The sequence below is a fragment of the Squalius cephalus genome (genome assembly GCF_949319135.1).
Source record: "Squalius cephalus genome assembly, chromosome: 10".
In the NCBI taxonomy this organism is placed as follows: Eukaryota; Metazoa; Chordata; class Actinopteri; order Cypriniformes; family Leuciscidae; genus Squalius; species Squalius cephalus.
In genome coordinates, this window is record NC_137131.1 from 38,113,517 (window position 1) to 38,133,010 (window position 19,494).

Here is a 19,494-nt window from a genome sequence, read left to right on the forward strand (position 1 = left end):
AGGTTGAAAAAATTAAGCAAACACAGACACCTGTCTTCAATCTACAAAAAAAAAAAAAAATCTGGTTTAGTGAAACATTTGATATGTTCAAGGTTAGCCCTACGAGAGAAAAACTATCATTATTAATAGGCTAATCATTTTTGAATTATTATTTAATGTATAAATAACTATCCTGATAAGCCAACGTCTGAAATTACTCAAGTGACTTGCTAAGATTTTCTCTTTAACCCATATTCTTAATAATAGGCTAATAATAATAACAGCAGCATCATTCTCTCAAAAACATGCACCTCAAGCAGTAAGAGTGATTCACACTCACCTAAGTGCAGTGAGCTTCATCAGGGAGGGGTTTAGGCAGAAGTCACCGGCATGTTTCCTTCAGAAACACACTGTACTGAAACGACTTATCCGAGCGCGCGGCTGATGGGGGAATGTAGGCGACCGCCGCGAAACTATATGAATCTATCAGTCTGAAGAAAAAAACTACATATTATCCTCTTATTGGTGACTATTTTGTAACCTATGTGAACATATTGCTTTACTTTTTTCTGCTATTGAAGTAAAGATGACCAGGCGTTCGTGTGGAATATAATGGATATGACGATGCACCATTTTTCTTCTACGTTCACCGGTTACTCATATAGGCTAACTTTGTAATTTTTGTTAAACATCATTTTATTTTTTAATAGTAATTTACATTTTTTTTATTACTATTATTATTATTATTAGTTAAAAGTAAAATCCACTTTGTATATTAAATGAAATATTTATTTTGTTTACAAAACAGAATCTTCATGGTTTCTGACATTTTAATCCCAATGGATATTCTTAAATAACGGTAAGCATTGCATTGGTCTTCACTGAGTTGTACAAAGATGCTGTGTCATAGGAACTTGTGGCAACATGCAACTTATTTTTATATTTTCTGGATTTTTAATGCATCCACAACCAATTAAATATGACTCACTGTTGCATTCTTCAAGAGAGTTGTTGATTCCAGGACGAAAGAATAACATTGAGAGGTCAAAGGCAGGCGAATGAACCTTCAGGAATGTTTTTAACGATTTGAGGCTCTGTCAGTACATGCCTGTTTGTTTCTCTCAGCTGTATGCATTTGGTGTGATATGTCTCCCCTACTTTAGCTTTAGCTTAAATTCTTCTCTTTTTTTTTATTTTTTTTTATGACAATATTAAACTATTGCATATTGAAGTGTGGTTGGGGCATGTTCAAGGGCTATGCCTGATTTTTAAACTTATGGTGAAAAAGAAAAAAAGCTGTCAGCTGTGGTTGCCAGAAATTTACATGTGACAATTTTTTTTGATTTTACAGAATGGCATATTAGTCTACTTAAACCATCAAAATCAGCTTTTTTACCCTAAAATGGTGTTTTACCCTAATATACTGAAAACCACCATAATAATAATGTATAGAAAGCCACATGATGAATCAGAGTTCATTGTAAGTGGCCTGTCTATGAAACTGAAAATGTATAACACAAAACATGTTTTAGCCTTCTGATAACAAAAATAAGAAGAAACTAAACTAAAATAGAACATAGTCATGTAATGTGTCATGCAGGGACTTCTTGGTTCTTTTACTGTTTTTCACTGTATATTATATGGTGATTCATATATTCTGACTTACAGAATAACATAACATTTGACAGTGTTTTGCAGTAAAATTACGTATAAGATATTTTACAGTCGTTTACAGTTTTTCTCTGTATGTGATAATGTAACTTACAGCTAACCAGTTAACAGTTTCTTTAATGTAGCATTTTGCAGTCTTTTTAAAAAGAAATTAAACATTTTTGTATTATATATCTGCATTATATTATGTATAATATTCACTGTATGTGGCTGATCTGTAAACAGAGAAAAAATGTGCGTGACAAAACATTTGACACAAAACTGGATAAAAAATGCATAATTGCAGTGTTTATTTCAAAGATGATTACAATGACAATGGCTTGAAACGTTTATCTGGGAATAATGCTTACTGTTGTGTTTAGTGGGCCTATTTGAGCAGCATAGACTGTATACATATTCAGTAAGTAATAAAGAGAGAGATTTTACATTTTAGATGCATATATGAACTGGCATATCAGCATATCCACCTTATTTTACAACGTGGAAGTAAGCTATGTGAATGTGCGAGACTTCTGCTATAGGTAAATAACTAGAAGAATGACAAAGTGCAGTGAACGGTTAAACAGCTTACACTACAAAGTTCAAACCAGTATGATTATGATTACTATAATAAATTAAAATAATTACAAATGCCGGTTTGCAATATTAATCAGACTGTTTTTGTACAGCTAAAATATTTGGAAGTCAATTATAACGGAAGCCTCAAATATTTAAGTTACAAATGGCAAAACCCACTCTTAAAAAGAGCAAACATATGCTATGCTTAAAGCTAACACAAAATATTTGCTAATATCCCCATTAAATATTTAAAAAATGTCCAGTTAAAAAAAAAAACTTGGTTCTATGAACGTTAAGAGAGCACTCCATTATCATTTTCAATTCAAATTCAATTCAATTCAATTCAAATTTATTAAGCCATTTCAACTGAGTTGATAGGAATTTGTCTTGGTATGCTCACATCTTAATTGACATAATACACTGACATTACAACATGTTCCACACATACTTCACAACAACAACAAATACACAGACATGAAAGCCTCATATTGCACATGAGATGAGTTTGCAGAATGACCAGATGAAGGGTGCTTGAAAACAGAACCTCATAAAAAACATTCTGGGAGTAAACTGATATAAAAGCATTCGGTATCCTAGCCTCAGACCAAGTTTAGGTGACGTATGGCCTGAGGATAGGTACTGTCTCTGAAGCGTGATGTTCTACTGGTAATGCTTCTATACCTCTTGCCTGATGGCAAAATATTAAATAAATAATTTGCTGGGTGGGAGGAGTCAATGGTGATGTTTCTTGCCTTCTTAATGATTCTAGTGTTGAAATGTGAAGCTATGGAGGGCATACTACAGCCTATGATCTTAGATGCTCTGCTCACATATCATGTTATTTTGCAAACATTATGGAATCGTTACTTTTCAATGTCCTCCTAACATTCTGAAACAAGTAGCCTAAAATATCACACGAACATCCAACTAAAACTATAAATAATGTTTTTGTAATGTTTCGAGAATTTTGTTTAAGACCATAACTTTGAATGAACGTTCTATAGATGTTACTGGAATAACGTTTGTTCAAAACTTTGAGAGAACTTTGCCAGAACGTTCTGAGAATGTTCCCCGTTAGCTGTATGGCCTTAAAGTTAACACACTACAATCTTTCAAATGATCTGTTCTAAGATATTTCTCCACTCTTCCAACAGCTCTACATGAAGATGGGAGCCCCGCAGCTAAAAGCTCCACTGAGTTAGCCATGCATCACAGCAATTCATCAGGCGCTGCGCCACTCAATCCATTTTCCAATCACAGTCAATGGGAAGGACAGGCGACCTCTCCATCACTTGCCAATCCTCCCGAGAATGTCACCTCGGAGAGACCGATCCTGAGCGGCCCCATAGCTGCGATGTTGTCAATGACCCTGGGGATCCTGTCTAACATTGTGGCTTTACTCATCCTGGCAAACGCATATTCCCGTCTACGTCGACGATCCAAAGCATTTCTTCTGTTCGCTGGCTCTCTGGTGGCCACAGACTTTGTGGGACATGTCATACCTGGTTCAATAGTCATGAGGATGTATCTTTCTGGAGGTGTTCCCTCTGAAGAATACAACAGGGCGGACCCATTATGCCAGTTTCTAGGGGGCAGCATGGTGTTTTTCGGACTGTGTCCGCTCTTTCTTGGTTGTGCCATGGCAGCTGAGAGGTGTTTGGGTGTGACAAAGCCGCTGCTCCATGCTTCACTGGTAACGACTGCAAGGACTAAACTCTCTCTTTCTATCATCTGGTTAGCAGCTCTTTGCGTTGCCCTTCTGCCCTGCTTTCAGCTGGGTTCATACACCTACCAGTACCCTGGAACCTGGTGTTTCATTGAAGTGCTGGAGGATACCGAGAAGGCAGACGTAGCTTTTGTTTTGTTGTTCTCAGGACTGGGGTTGACATCCCTTGCTATTGCTTTGGTCTGTAACACCATTAGTGGACTGACTCTGGTGTTAGCGAGGATACGAAGGAAACCCTGTAACCGTCGATTAGCTAAATCCCATGATATAGAGATGGTGGTACAACTTGTGGGCATAATGTTCACATCTTGTATCTGTTGGAGCCCTCTTCTGGTAAGTGTGAGCAATGGCAATAATTCAACTGCACAAAGCACACACTTTAAGGCAGGGGTTTTCAACTCAGTCCCTCGAGGTTCACTTTCCACTATCACTAATAATCCTGAAAACCTTGATTAGCTTGTTCAGGTGTGTTTGATCAGGGTTGGAGCAAAACTCTACAGGAAAGTTGAGTCGGGACCTATAGGGCAGAGTTGAGAACCCTTGCTTTAAGGTAGAATTATTTTAGAAATAGAATTTAGAAATGAAAAATATGAGCAAATGCATCAAAGCTCATTTATGCATCATAATAAAAAACAAAACAAAAAAGGCAATTACAATTTTATGCTATTATATTTCACACTGTGTGACTTTTATATCTTGCAGTACATTGTAAACCCTAATGAGATTAGACTACTCAAACGATTTGAGGAAACTCATTTCAGAAGTAATGGTGCCTAAAAAATGTTCACCTAATGTGCAATTGTTATTGTGGCTTTATTTCTTACAATGTGACTTTATTTCTGATTTTAAAGTTTACCTTGAGTTGAGTGCATGAAGAGTCCAACATTCCTCACTTCATTTTTGAATTATTAAGTGCATCAACCGGGTATTTGAAGTGCACTTTTTTTCTTTTTGGAATTGTCAGTAAAAACATACTACTATTTATACCAAAAAATGGCATAGAATCGAATACGCGAACTGGGACACACCTAATATTTTAAACTGATTATAGATTACTTGGACCTTAAAGGTAGGTAGGCAATTTTTATAAACACTTTTTGTTATGCTTGTTAAAACTCTCTTCACATACTTAGCAATCAATAATAGAAGTGGTCTAAATATTAAAGGTTGTATCAGTGATTTCAGGCCCAAAAAAAAAAGATCACATTCATCTAATCTTTCCTAACGATCCGCTAGCTGCCCGCCCCGTAAGCGTCTCTGTAGGCAGCCTAGGCTCTGAGATCTGCACACAATAACAATTGGTTTCACCAACCACTCAAAACCAAAACAAATAGTGTTCCAACCAATCACCGACAGGGGGAGGGTGTTGTGAGGTTTTGAGCCAACTTCTTCTTCAGCTCCGACTTTGCATGCAGCCGTGCACGAGCACAAAACCTCACAACACCCTCCCCCTGTCGGTGATTGGTTGGAACACTATTTGTTTTGGTTTTGAGTGGTTGGTGAAACCAATTGTTTTTGTGTGCAGATCTCAGAGCCTAGGCTGCCTACAGAGACGCGTTTTTTTGACGGCATGCTTATGGGGCGGGCAGCTAGCGGATCGTTAGGAAAGATTAGATGAATGTGATCTTTTTTTTTTGGGCCTGAAATCACTGATACAACCTTTAAAACATGCACAAGTCTCAGGGTAGGCAATTTCGGAGAGGCTAGCAATAGCAAGCTAGCTTTGAAAGCATGAGATCCCACCCTCCCTTCAGAGCATCTCCAAAGCCACACCTCCTTCAAAACACATGAACGCAAGTCTGCAAAGTGTCACAAGACGAGAGAAGGCGTTGAATTATTTCCCAATATTTTGTGAAATCATAATCCTAATGGTGTTTTGTCTTTGACTCTTAACTCTAGATTGTTGGCCTAATTACAGTGAAACATTCGTATGAGGGCTCTATTGGAGATGACCTTGCCACCTATAAGACCCTGATGATAATGGGGGTGCGAATAGCTTCCTGGAACCAGATACTGGACCCATGGGTTTACATTCTTCTTCGCCGTTCCATCCTCCAAAAGATTTACCTCATCACCAAACGTCAAACAGACTTTAAGGAAAGCACTTTTCGCTGCTGGGAGATCCATTCCTTCCCCAGCTCAGAGAAGAATCCTGTCAGTAGAGTCTGAGTCTGAGTGCACATCAGTAAAAAAACACGAGGCCTACTTGGTTAAATACCATTGAGGATCTCAGTGGTCCCCTTTTATTTCAGCATGTGGTGCGCATGTTAAGAATGTATTTAAGCAAATTTGCACAAAGATAAATGAAGCATGAGATGAACATTCCTTTTACTCCCTATAGGGCGCTAATAATAAGGATTTGGCTGGAAACATTCATGCCAGTATAACAGGGAACAGTAATTATTTCCTGTTTTGGTCCTTCAGTTAGTAATTGAAGCATTAATTCAGCCAGTTTTGTAGCTTAAGGAATGGGACAGTGTTTTCATTTGTCACCAGTCCTGTCCTGACAACTGTCCTGGGCATGAAACATGACATGACAGTAACAAGTGGCACTAAAAATATATTAAAGTATTTGTTTTACTGAAAAGAAATGTTCACCTAATGTTAACCCATCATAGATTTTATATAGCATGATCATCAATCATATATGTTAACTGTGAGGTAAACTCATATTTCTGAGGCTGAGTTTCCCTTATGTTTATCTTGCATATATGTTTCTGTGCAAAAATGTTCATGTGAATATTTGTGGTTTATATTATAGTATAATTTATTTCTTGTGTTATCCCTTCAATTTTCTGGAGGCGTGTTGTATTTTTACATTGAAAAGCATTATACTAAAACAAAACAAATGACTGTGTGTGAATTCCATTTCTGTTGCTAATATGAAACAAGTTTTTATTAAAAAAAATGTTTTTACTTCATAACTAATTTTCAGCATGGAGCACACTAAACAAATCTGCAGGCTCAAACTTAATACAAATTAATACAAAGAAACAGAATATTCAAAAAGCCAGAATTATAATACCCAGTACTGTAAGTGATCACAGACTAGGCATTTCTTTTAATACAGTTATTTAACATCGATTAAGCATGTTATATTTAAGTTGTCACAGAACCTGGCATTAAATAGTTTAAAATAGGCTTTTCAGCAAACTTATTCAACTATTGCCTGGTTTAACTTAAGCCTAGTCCCCTGGCCAGACTAAAATGCATGTTTGAGCTGTCTTCACTGAAAGCAGCTTGCAGTAACATATTTTATATGTCAGTGCGGCGCCATTGTTTTGTCTCAAGATGCACACCAGAATTTTTATTTTTTTCTAAGGCACATTTCTAAAAGCTACTTTAATATCCACATTTTACTAATCCCTACTCCTGACCATGTCTGTGAAACCAGGCCTATATGGTTGAAATCATAGGCTAGGCAAAGTAAAAAAGAAAAGAAAAACACGAAAATGCCTCAAAAAGCACTGGCTAATAGTAATAGCTAATAGCCGTTGTTGTAATTATATCTGCAGAGGGCATATTTTACATTCATACTGTTAAAAACTAATTTTGGCGTAAAGGCAGCAAAGACGCATTCATATTATTCAAATAAAATAATCTCTGAGTGCAGTTCCATATACTTCCTCTAGGCGTGAACAAGTTTGACTGCGCATGCGCTGCGGGGGTCAGAGCGTAGCCCGGAAGTTGAGCATTTTCGCTTCCATTGAATAAACTGAGCGAATGGTGAGTAAAACAAATCTGTTTAGATTTGTAGAGAAACACACGGGCAAGCAATATTAAAGTCTACGTGATCTTAAAGACGTCTTCGAGTTTTTATTAACACTAGCAGCTGTGCAGGTAAATATGAATGGTTGTTTCACATCGTGCGTTTAACCAAATGACTCGTTCGTGCGCGTGCTAGCATGCTTCTCCGATAACGAATGTTTTGTTATGACGCGATAGATTTTTTATATTGAATACATGTTTTATTATTGTCCTTTGTAGTATTACGAAGTTGTATTTTTAATAAGAAATCCGCCAAGAACGTTAAACCTTTTTAGAACACCGAAGAGAGAAGTATTTATATTCACTGGCTTATTAATGCGCGCGTGTTATTATGGGGTTGTCTGTTTGTCAACATTGTGCGACTTGTGTGCAGATCATTGTTTGAAGGATATGGCTCAAATGGGACATTTTCAGAGGCGGAGGGAAGGACCTCTTCCACCTCATCCACCACCCAACTGGGACGAGCACCAGGCCTATGAGGAGCTGTTATACTGGGATAATCTCATGCAGGAGGGTTACCGCCTGCACCCGCAGGACTACGACCGGTAAAACACCTAGTCTATTCTAACAGCTAAACAGGCGTGGAATGTCCATGGAAAACCTGTTAGCACAAAAGAATTATATAATTTTCGAGGTTTTAAATAAATCTAAATATTAAAATCATGGATTTTTTTTATGGGTATATAACTTTTCTTTAAAGTTTTGTCCAGCATTCACAAATATCCTGGTAAAAAAAAGATGGAAACACTCTCTAAATCCACTGAGTGGTTTCTTGACACACTGAGCTGATTGAATAAACATAAAGATGCAATGAAACTAAATTCAAGTTCTGTTGCAGGTATGAAGAGTTGCGTTATTGGTATGACTGCTTGTGTTATGAAGAAGACCTCAGGCAGTACAATGATTACATTGTTGAGTACAGGAAGTGGGAAGAGGAGAATGTGCACTCAGGGGAGGTATGTCACACCAATATATTACATTTATTGTTTACAGAATATTTATTAGAACTCTTTAAAAGACTAGTACTTTGTTTGCATAAATTAATGAGAAACGTGTGAATAAATGAAGTGCAACTGCTCCAGTGTCATTAATTCAACACTTGTGTTACTCAGCCGCTTCCACCAATGAGGCCACCGCCTCAGCGAACGTTTGTGAACGAGGATCGCTATATAAAGGCCAAGCACACATCGGTGTACCCGTCAGCAGAGCAGCTGGATGCAGTGCAGAGCATGGTGTCTCATATGGAGTGTGCCCTGAAGTCCGTCTCTGATTGGTTAAATGAAAAAGAGAGTAGTGCCGCTGATACTGAAAGGTATGGGTATTGGTCATAGAAGTCATCTGCCCTAGTGCATTTAGACTTTCAAAAATTGCATTTCATTTTATGTTTAAAAGATATAGTTCATCCAGAAATGAAAATTCTCTCATTCTGTGAGTCCATATAATGACATTCAATGTCTTTCGCTTGTTTGACACTTGGAAAAACCACACAAGGCGATTGTGACGGTAATGCATACAACCTCAGTAGATGAATCAATGTCTTCTCAAGCGAAACAATAGGTGTGTGTAAGAAAAATACAATTTCTTTTTTTAAATTGAAGTGGTGGCCTCACATCCTATGTGCTTCTGCATATGTCACCCTTCACAACGTCCCTCTTGTGAACGCTCGTATGAACGTTAACCGAAAGCATTGATTTATAGTTAAAAACAGTTGTATTTTTGGTACACACACACACCTGTTGTTTCACTTCAGAAAACAATTGCTGCTGTGTTGTTTTTAAAGCATCAAATGAATGGCAGTCATTCAATGGCATTATATAGACTCACAGAGATGGATTATTTTCCTAGAAGTCTTCATTTGTGTTTATCTGAAGAAATAATGTCATATACATTGGGCATGGTATGAGGGTGAGTAAAAGAGAGAATTTTCACTTTGGGTTGAGTTATTCCTTTAAGCTATTGCAAGATACTTTATATTACAGTTTTGTTATAAGTATAGACTCATACTTGCAGTCCATGCTGTTTTCCCAGCAGTGATTCACCTCAAAGTAAACTGCGTGGTGTTTTGAGAGTGGGCCTGGTGGCTAAAGGACTCCTGCTGAAAGATAACTTGGAGTTAGAGTTGGTGCTACTCTGCAGGGATATGCCCACCAGTTCTCTGCTCAGGCTGATCTCGGGAAAACTCTCGGAATTCATAAAGGTTTTTCTCACCCTTTATTATTCAGTGCTATCATTATATAAGCATTCATTATCAGTACAATGAATGTCTGCAAATAGCTCTGCTTGTGTTTCAGTAGACCCATTAAGAGGAACAAATGGCATCTTTCTGCAGAATGTATTCAAATGTAGGAACAAGTTAAAAAGAGCTAACAACACTACACTTGTATTGATATTTGAAACCATTATAAAATTGTATAATGTTTTCAATAAACATGCAAGGGGCAATGTATACACTACCATTCAAAAGTTTGTTGTCAGTAAGATTTTTTTATAAGAATTAACACTCATTCAGCAAAGATGCATTAATTTAACCAAAAGTGACAGAAAATACAGAATGTTTTGACAGAAATCAATATTTTTTTTTTACATTTTCAAATAAATGCTGTTTTTAACTTTCTATTAATCAAAGAATGCTTAAAAAGAATGACAAGAAAGTAATAAGAATGTTTTTCATATTATGACTTCTGAAGGAACATGACACTGAAGACTGGTGTAATGGCAGGTGACAATTCAGCTTTGCCATCAAAATAAATTACATTTTAAAATATATTAAAATAGAAAAGTTACTTTAAATTGACAAAAATATTTTACAATATTGCTGTTTTTATCGTCTCAAATAATTGAGCCTTAGTGAGCCTACCAACAACAAACTTTTGAATAGTGTATGTATAGAACTGTTCAAGTGTGTGATTCCATGCAAGGCGGGTTGTTAAGCCAATATTAATGAAAGTAAATTGACATGCACTTTGTCCTCTCACTTTCTTCGAAAGGATGTTACTGAGGAGAAATACGTCATCACCCCATCTATCCAAGAAGCTGCTATTATTGTTACTAGCACAAACGAGCCCATGCTGAAACTGAGCATCCATCTGACCTCGCCTATGGTCAGGGAGCAGGTTGAAAAAGAGGCATCTGGAGGTATGATCTCACACTTTCATTTTAGGACCCAAAAGACCTTCAGTACCATCAGAAGAGTGAAAATAAAGGTCCTGCAGGACAGTCCTGCTGCACTTAATTGTTGGATGCTGGATAAGTGGTGATTCTTTCTGAGCCAAATACTGGATGCTTTCAGCATTTTAAATTTACAAGTATTGTCTTCGTTACTGTTCAGCATTTTACTGTTGAACATTGAAACTTCCGAACGTCACCTCTAAAGCGTTACGAAGGGTTTGCATTGCAGCAAAAATTAGTCTGTAGGCTCATAGTTTAAGAGGTGCTTGTTGATTTATTTTTTTTATTTTTTTTATATATATATTCTACAGTGCCTTTGTTTTTAGACAATTTCAGATAATTGCAGCTAACTTAATTTTATGTAACAACTGTTACTTGTGCTCAATAAGGTGTAATCTGTTTGTCTAGAACAGGTTTCACATGTATTTTGCTGCAGTATTTACCCGGTTCACATCTGAATTCATTTAAATTAAAGTATTGCTTTTGTTGCCTGTGGTTGCAAATTGACTTTCTCAACCAAGCCTTCTAGTTTGTCAATTTTAGGGGCGCTGGACTTTTGACCAACTGGAAACTCTCTGTCTCGGAAGGGGGGACGCAGTTGGCTTACAGAAGAAGAGGGTGAAATGTCTAATGAAGTAGAGTAATATAAAGATGGTCATTAACCAGTGTTAAAACTGACAGGGGTGCATACTAGGCTTTGTGTTAGATTACTACCTGAACAGTTCCCCCTCTTCCTCTTGCCTGTGGGTACTGGGACACTGCGTCTTCCCCCTGGCCAGATGACAGAACCCCCCCTTGGTCAAACTGTACCTTGTCTTCTTACTCCATTCGTCACTAGAACCGTGCGCGGAAAGCTCTCCGCAGGACGCTCTGGACAGGCAGAAATGCCTGGCTTCTCTGGCGTCTCTCCGCCAGGCCAAGTGGTTCCAGGTTTGCATCCCGTCTTTATTTGTCTAAAAGTCGACTTGTAACTTAATCTGACCTTTGACCTGGGGAAAATACATATTTGCACATTGAGCTTCTCTGAGAAATACTTTTAAAGGCTGTTTGAATATTGAAACGTCCATAAATGCTTTAAACTGAATTGCGTATAACCTGTTTCCGTTTAAATGTCTGATGTATCTTACCCAGGTTGCAATTTGTTCGTTCTTGGTCAGAAACTATAATTTGGCCAGATTGATCTGCTTAATACAAAACGTCCTCTAAAAAGTATCTAGAAGTTCCTTCAAGATCCATAATAAAGTGTTAACAGGTTTGCTCTTTGTTGGGTTAACAGGCTAAAGTGTCCGGGGTTGAGTCGTGTGTCATCGTGATTCGGATCTTGCGGGACTTGTGTTCCCGTGTTTCAACGTGGGCCCCGCTCAAAGGCTGGGTGAGTCAATCTCAAACAACAAAAAATATATCTTTGCAGTTAGACATTGATGAGTGTTTTTATAAATGTATATACTGGTCACATTTTTGAGTATGTCTCTTTATTCATATGTCTGTCTGCAGATTCTTGAGCTGCTGTGTCAGAAGTCCATTTCAACCAGCGAGAGGCTGCTAGGACCTGGAGAGGCGTTCCGGAGAGTTCTAGAGTGTCTTGCGTCAGGGATACTAATGGAGGGTAAAGACTGAAACAAAGCATTGTCTAAGCATATTTTGGTGTGTTTTGAGTCATACTGAGCATGACCCTTCTCTTCAGATGGTCCAGGCATTTCTGATCCCTGTGAGCGAGACAGCACTGATGCCGGCGCTCATCTTACACTGCAAGAGCGAGAAGACATTACCCAGAGTGCCCAGGTGACTTGCAATCCTATACTATAGCTTGACTTTATTTTACAGTGTACTAGTCTATAAACTTTACAAATGAAAATAGTCATTATTTATTTGGCCCCATTGTCATTCCAAACCTATATAGTGTTTTTTTTTTTATTGTAGAACACTAAATTCTATACAGTAACTATTCATTGTGACCATGTCTGTCAAGCTCCAAAAAAGAAAAATGTAATTTTAGATTATTCACTGAAAATCTTCACCTCTGCTGCAGCTCCCAAATATTTTCAAATAAGCAAAACAATGGCGTCCAACCTAGTGAGATTTGTTGACATAATTTTTAAATCAGATCAAGCTCTTGTTAACACTGGTGAATATATGAACATGTAAACATCACTCCTTTTTTTGATGAGAAAAAAATACTGTAATAATACTGTAACAGAGTAAATGGCTGTGACCTATGGAAGCTTGTTTCTACCATGTAATAAAAAATAAAGATAATTGTGACGTATCTTTTTATTCTCACAATTGCAAGTTAACATCTTATAATTCTGACTTTTTTGAAGTCGCAATTGCCTTTTTGTATTTTTTATATATTTTTTAAAATTCCATGGCGGCTTCTAAAGTGGCCTCATAAGATGGTTAATAAAGCTGCTACATTAACAATATTTCTAACATTTGAGAAAACGCATTTGACTTTTTCACATTTAACTTGTTGCTTTCCTCCCACCCCTAGTTTGCTTTAAGGCTGTCAGCTTTTGGGCAGCTTTACAAAGTTCTTGGAATGGACCGCCTCAATTCCAAAGCCTCTAGAATGCTCAGCGAACACAACAGAGGTACCAAAGCAACTTTTTCTGGTGTCCTAAACAGACTGTTCAAAAACAGTTTTACTTGTTTTCCTCTCTTTGAGATTAAAAGCTGTGTTTGATTCTGTATCTGTAAAGCTTCTATGTGTAGAAAAACCCTATTAGGACTGCTTAAACTACTCGCATGAAAACTACAGGCGTAGTTCACATTGTCATTTTCTAAGGTGGGACAAGTTGCTGAACACTGAATAGACATTGTAACATAAAATGTTAATTAGTGAGTGATGCCATTTTATTTTGAATAACGGAAAACAAAGATGGGTCAATGTTTTGGGTGCACTGGAGAGAGACCTTTTCTAAATGGTATTATGAACTCCTATTGCTGTTTTCCATATGTCCGTTATCCTATTTAATGCTTCCTTCCATTAAATTAAATTGCAGTGGGTGATTTCCCAGCAAAGAGACCAAGGGAAGTTTATGATGCTGGGGATCTTGAAATAAAATCGAAATTTCCAAGAAAAGGTATGCATCTCAATTTCAGTCTCTTTTTTGCATCCCCCTCTGTTACCCTGCACTAATTTTATATTTAATAGTAGAAAATTATAGCACGTCTCATCTTTCATTGAAATAAGACCTATATACCTTTGCTTGCTCCTGGCAGAAAAGAGCGAACCAGCAAATGCCCTAATGAAGTTGAACCAGCTCCGGCCTGGGACCCTCTATAGATTGGCATCACAGACTGGGCCTGAACATGAACCTCAATTCACAATGGCTGTGGAGGTGGATGGGATAACGTATGAGGCTACAGGCCCTTCCAAACGCAGTGCCAAGCTTCATGTCGCCCAGAAAGTGAGTCTGCTGATACTCATGGGACGCGCTGTCTGACAGCCAGATTTCTGTGCACGTGCTTCGGATGTGTGCGTTTAGAAAACCATATATCAGAAGTTCAGACTGAGCGTTTAAAACGCATGCAGATAACAAACTTTCATGATGACGAAGAACTGCAATGTCACGTGAGCGTGACTGCGATAGAGTGATAATCAAAATCAAACAGATTTTTTATTAGTGTTTGGCAGAGTATCCGAGGCACGAGCTGTAAAGGCTCCGCCTTCTTCTGGAAAGCAGGGCAGGGAGCAGCAGCTCATTTGCATTTAAAGATACATGCACGAAAACAGCATGTTTTTCCTCCCACTCAAAAATGGGCATTTACAACATCGTGTGATAAATGATCTGTGGGGTATTTTGAGCTGAAACTTCACACACACATTCTGGGGACACCTGAGACTTATATTAAAGGGGATTTAGTATGTGCCTTTTTACAAGATGTAATATAAGTGTGAAAAGTGAACTGTAAATTTCAGTTGTTGTCTATGCCATGTTCACAACACACAGGTGCTGCTGGCATTAGGTGTGCCCTTGCCGTCTGAAACTAAACCTGCTGATGAAAATAAGAGCCAGTCAGTTGCCGCACCTGCAGTCTCTGGTTCCGATGAAACCACTCCTTCAGGGTCTGATGACGGCACTGAGGTTAGCGTCCTAAGACCTTAAACAGCTTTGGGGTTTGATGTGTTTGTACACTCTGGGAGTTTGGTTTGGCATGATTGGTTCCACTTCATCTTGCAGGGTGGACCCATCCTCACCAAACATGGCAAGAATCCTGTCATGGAGCTCAACGAGAAGCGGCGAAGTCTGAAATATGAACTTGTCTCTGTCAAGGGACGCTTCAATGACAAGACCTTCACCATTGAGGTTAGACATGTTGAATAAAGCTAGTGATGATGGGTTGCAAACACATTGGGTGGTACCTAGTGGGGAAGCAATGGTACAGTGCATGGTTACAGCAAAAGGGGTCTGTGCTATGTTTGGAGTGTATTATACACTTTGCTGGAAGCATTAAATTGATCAAAAGTGACAGTCCTTGCAAAAGATTTCTATTTCAAATAAATGCTGTTCTTTTGAATGTTCTATTCATCAAAGAATTCTGAAAAAAAGAAGAAAAGAAAAAAGAATATATACATCTCAATCACTGTTTCCACAATAATAGTAAGCAGTAAAACTGTTTTCAACATTGATATAGAATTTTCTTGAGCATCATATCAGCATATTTGATTTTAGAAGGATCATGTGACACTAAAACCTGGAGTAATGATGCTGAAAATTCAGCTTTGTCATCACGGGAACAAATTATGTATAAAATGAATAAAAAGTGGAAAGGGGGAAAATTTTAGATTAATCCATCAATTATTGTAAAATCAAAATAATGAATGTTAAATTTAGTTGTATATGCCCTGCATACCTTTAATGGGGGAGAATAGAGGCTACAGTATAAAAGTCCCAAGTTTTAAATCTCAGATGCAGTTTATGCAACCTAAAATTACAACAACAACAACAAAACAAGCAAAAAAATACAAGAAAAGAGTTCAGACATTATAATGCTAAATATATTGGGGATTTCTTTTTTACTGTTTTTGTTTCCTGCTGCTCAAATTAAAAAGCAGGCAACATTTGTACTTTCAATTATCTGCAACAGAAAACAAATATATAAACACTAAAGAAAATATCAAAACATATATTAGCAGTAATTCATCAATGGTAGATCGACACAAATCGCTCGTCATATGTCCAATAATTCGTTGTTAAAACGGAGCTTTTTTCCCTTTTCTCTAGGAACCCAGTCAGTCAAAGACAACTTGAGCAACTCAACAGTATATGTTATGTGAATAAATTGTTTCAATAATTTCCATGTTTCAAGCGTCTTTTTTTAAATCCTATATTCTTAAACATACACTGAAATTGTGTGTAGCTAGAACTTGTTTTCTTTGCTATGACGTAAATACATAATGATGAATGACAGAAGCCTGAGATTTCCTACCAAACTCGACAGCTCTTTTTATAAATCACTTATTACAGTGACTCAGTATTGCAAGAACACCTCTTCTCATTTTTATTTACCATATGAAGCTGGAGATGCATTGTAAGTGATAACGAGGCATATCATAATTCTTTTTTGGTAGGCCATAACTTTAATTTAAAATACTTTTATAAAATATTATACATTTGTGTTTGCATTCACTCGTGGAAAACAATGCACTGCAGCTACAAAACCTATATCCTCTCTATATCTTTATATTCCTGTCATTCAGCCCCCAGATCAGACTGAGCAACTGCAATCATTCTGCAATATATTCTTATTTATAAAAAAATTATCAAAAAAAAGTTCCTTCCGTTGCCCTCAATCCCGTTTCTCATGATGATTTTCTTGAATAAGCATGAGGACAGTACTGTGCTAAAATCTACTCCTTTTGACATGTTTTCCGGCTGTTCTCGCTTTAAACAAAACTTGCAGTTATGCATATTTTATGTGCATGTGTTTTTCCCTCTTTTAGGTGGAGGTTGATGGGCAGAAATTCCAGGGCTCTGGATCAAATAAGAAATTAGCCAAAGCCAACGCAGCACTTGCTGCTTTAGAACAGCTCTTTCCAGAAGGTTCTCCTGCAGACCCACTCAAGAAAAAGAGATTCCCTCCTATGGTAAAGACATGTTTTCATGGAGCTTCTTTTAGCCTTTTGTCTAATATTATTTTGTCCTTTTGTTAAAAAAAAATATATATATATATTTTTTTTTTCTCTTTAGGGCTATGGTATGGCTGGACTACCTTACAATGCAGGCAATCGAGGTAGAGGAAGAGGCAGAGGTAGAGGCAGAGGATTCAACACTGGTAGTTTTGCAGGTACGCTAACATCATTAAATGCTTCAGTGTCCTCTTGCTTGTTAGTTTCTAAAAAAAAAAAAAAAAAAACCTACCCGCCGAGGCATGGTCTCTACAAGATCCCTGAAGGCATCTGGCACCGAGACAATTTGACCCTTGTCAAAGTCTCTCAGGTCTCTATTCCTGGCCATTTCTCCTGCATTTAAAATGTTGATTACAAGAACTGATTGTTTGCTTACTGTCTAATCTACACAGATCTTAATATGTGGCCTTGTTAGGAGATGATCAACGCTTCGCCTGTGACTTGTCATAATGTGACTTTGTCATTATAGGCATATTGCCTGTTCCTCTAATGTGGATGTCTACTGAACAGCTCTATCCATTTGTCTCTTCAGGCTCCACCACTACTGCTGGACTGACCCCAGCCGTGTCTGTTACCAACTCCAGCACGCCTATGATTCCCCAGGAGGACCCGTCTGCAACCGCTGCCATCAGCGCGGCCACCTACCAGGCTGTCCCTCCACCAATGACTGGCTATTATAATCAGTACTCCCAATCCTATTCACAATTCAAAAAACCCCTCAATCAGGGCCAGGGTCAGATCCAGAATCAGAATCAAAACCAGAGCAAAACAACAAATCAACAAGCTCCTCTTGTTGGACCAGACTACGGCTATGGATATCAAGGGACTGGCATGGGTATGGGAGGAACGCCTGATTTCAATTATGCAGGTGAGTTTCAGTGCTGACATGCTATGTAATAATTTAAGACAGAATTATCTGAAACTCTTGATTTCTTCTTAATAGCATACAGTGGACCACCAGGTACAGCAACATTCGGGCCACCTGGAACAACAAATCAGAGCTATAGCTTCACCCAGAGCGCCTACCCCAACCTGGGCGGCTACAGCAGTGGAGCCAGTACCACAGACTACACATACAGATAAATGTTCCGTGTGCTCTCCCAGCTTGAGGATGTACAGATGCTTTTTCAAACAACTGATAAGTCATTTCTGTAATTCCATAGCCTACTAAGTTGAAACATTGACTCTGTGAACCTTTTGAGATTTTATACTGTTTGTGTTACTTTTGCCGTTTGAACTGCACCTCGGTAACTGAATTAGCATGGTTTTGATTCACCACTAGTTTCAGGAAATAATACATCAGGATGGTGGAAGTTCTGTCTGTGCCTGAATGGTTGGTGTGACTCAAATGGGAATTAAGTGTCACATAATTCTGTTTTTTCCCCAAAGGTATATTTATAGTCATTCTCTTATTTTGCCTCTAATTTTTTTTGCAGGTTTTTTTCTTTTTCTTTTTGGACTGAATGTGGACAGTAGAATGAACAGACTTTGTTGTTTACTTCCCTGAAACCACTCAAGCTGTTCCTTGTTTGGAGTTTTAAGAGGTTTGTTTTGCGTTACTCGGTTTAATCTTGGTATTGTCTTTTATGTAGACTGTAGCTATTCACTGTTAAATAGGCAAGTGCAGGAAATGTTGTTCTCTGAGGTGGATGTTGTAAGTCATATATTTGACCTGTGCAGAAATAAACCTTTTTTTCTATTTTTAATTGCTTTCTTGATTAATTTGACAAAAGTTTTGAAACATGTTCATACCTCTTGTATACTTTTTTTTTTTAAAAACTTTTTACAAAATATAAAGACCACTCTGGGTCGTGGTATACCTGTGCTGTGAAACCTTTAGTGATTAAGCATAAGAAGAACTTTTATATTGTTAGGCTTTACATGGTTAATTATTGAAGTGTGCCTCGGATAAAAATATAAAGTTAGTTGTTTTATGAATTTTAAATTGAAATATAAAATGTTTACTCTCTAGCCTACTGACTGAATAGTATGTGGACACCTCTTATCCCTCAACAGATTTAAGATATTAACAGATAGGCTCTTCCAGTCATTTTTATGAGAACAGTTATTAATCCTGTGCCATACAATAACATTCTAGAGAATTCTGTGCTTTCAACTTTGTGACAACACTTTGGGGAGGGCTCTTTTTCTATTCCAGCATAACAATGATCCTGTGCACAAAACAAGTCCATATGACTGGTGTGAAGTAACTTGACTGGCCTGCACAAAACCTGAACACCTCTGGGATGAACTGGAACACTGACTGTGTCACCAAACGTCTGTGCCTTATGCTCTACATTTTGTCAGCTAGCATATAGCCTCAAAGCTGATGGGAACTAAAAGTCATTCAAAACATTTATTGTGTAAATAAGTTGATATGATTTAAACAGCATTTATGGTCTATGGTTGACATCTGAATGGGGACGGAACAGAAAAACAGAACAGAAGTAATACAAAAGTGGAAACATTAATCTTGGCGTGTTTGAAACAA

General features: G+C 37.7%; 2 protein-coding genes across 6 annotated transcripts; both read left to right on the forward strand.

The window, feature by feature from the left end:
- Positions 1–347: 347 nt before the first annotated feature.
- Positions 348–6,770, forward strand: ptger1a (prostaglandin E receptor 1a (subtype EP1)). 2 transcript variants are annotated; one of them, XM_079884165.1, is made up of 4 exons: positions 389–504; positions 788–838; positions 3,363–4,267; positions 5,834–6,770. In XM_079884165.1, the coding sequence occupies exons 3-4, from the start codon at positions 3,413–3,415 to the stop codon at positions 6,101–6,103; spliced, it is 1,125 nt and encodes a 374-aa protein (XP_079740291.1). In that variant the 5' UTR covers positions 389–504; positions 788–838; positions 3,363–3,412; the 3' UTR covers positions 6,104–6,770. The 2 variants fall into 2 exon arrangements, with proteins under 2 accessions (XP_079740292.1, XP_079740291.1); XM_079884166.1 differs by lacking the exon at positions 788–838 and having other exon boundaries at positions 348–504.
- Positions 6,771–7,588: 818 nt separating this feature from the next.
- Positions 7,589–18,707, forward strand: ilf3a (interleukin enhancer binding factor 3a). Of its 4 annotated transcripts, none has more exons than XM_079882693.1 (19): positions 7,589–7,660; positions 8,076–8,247; positions 8,541–8,658; positions 8,815–9,014; positions 9,734–9,899; positions 10,690–10,837; positions 11,709–11,800; positions 12,147–12,242; positions 12,365–12,476; positions 12,555–12,652; positions 13,362–13,461; positions 13,873–13,953; positions 14,093–14,280; positions 14,824–14,958; positions 15,055–15,180; positions 16,818–16,961; positions 17,065–17,161; positions 17,536–17,871; positions 17,947–18,707. In XM_079882693.1, the coding sequence occupies exons 2-19, from the start codon at positions 8,093–8,095 to the stop codon at positions 18,084–18,086; spliced, it is 2,532 nt and encodes an 843-aa protein (XP_079738819.1). In that variant the 5' UTR covers positions 7,589–7,660; positions 8,076–8,092; the 3' UTR covers positions 18,087–18,707. The 4 variants fall into 4 exon arrangements, with proteins under 4 accessions (XP_079738819.1, XP_079738817.1, XP_079738818.1 ...); XM_079882691.1 differs by having other exon boundaries at positions 7,591–7,660; positions 9,731–9,899; XM_079882692.1 differs by having other exon boundaries at positions 7,610–7,774; positions 9,731–9,899.
- Positions 18,708–19,494: the final 787 nt, after the last annotated feature.

Bases quoted from the DNA above. Each gene is read 5' to 3' on its own strand.
- ptger1a (XM_079884166.1), top strand. From the start codon at position 3,413: ATGCATCACAGCAATTCATCAGGCGCTGCGCCACTCAATCCATTTTCC. The intron at 4,268-5,833 runs GTAAGTGTGAGC...TCTTAACTCTAG, and splicing joins TCTGTTGGAGCCCTCTTCTG to ATTGTTGGCCTAATTACAGT.
- ilf3a (XM_079882691.1), top strand. From the start codon at position 8,093: ATGGCTCAAATGGGACATTTTCAGAGGCGGAGGGAAGGACCTCTTCCA. The intron at 9,900-10,689 runs GTTTTTCTCACC...TTTCTTCGAAAG, and splicing joins AACTCTCGGAATTCATAAAG to GATGTTACTGAGGAGAAATA. The intron at 14,959-15,054 runs GTTAGCGTCCTA...TTCATCTTGCAG, and splicing joins GGTCTGATGACGGCACTGAG to GGTGGACCCATCCTCACCAA.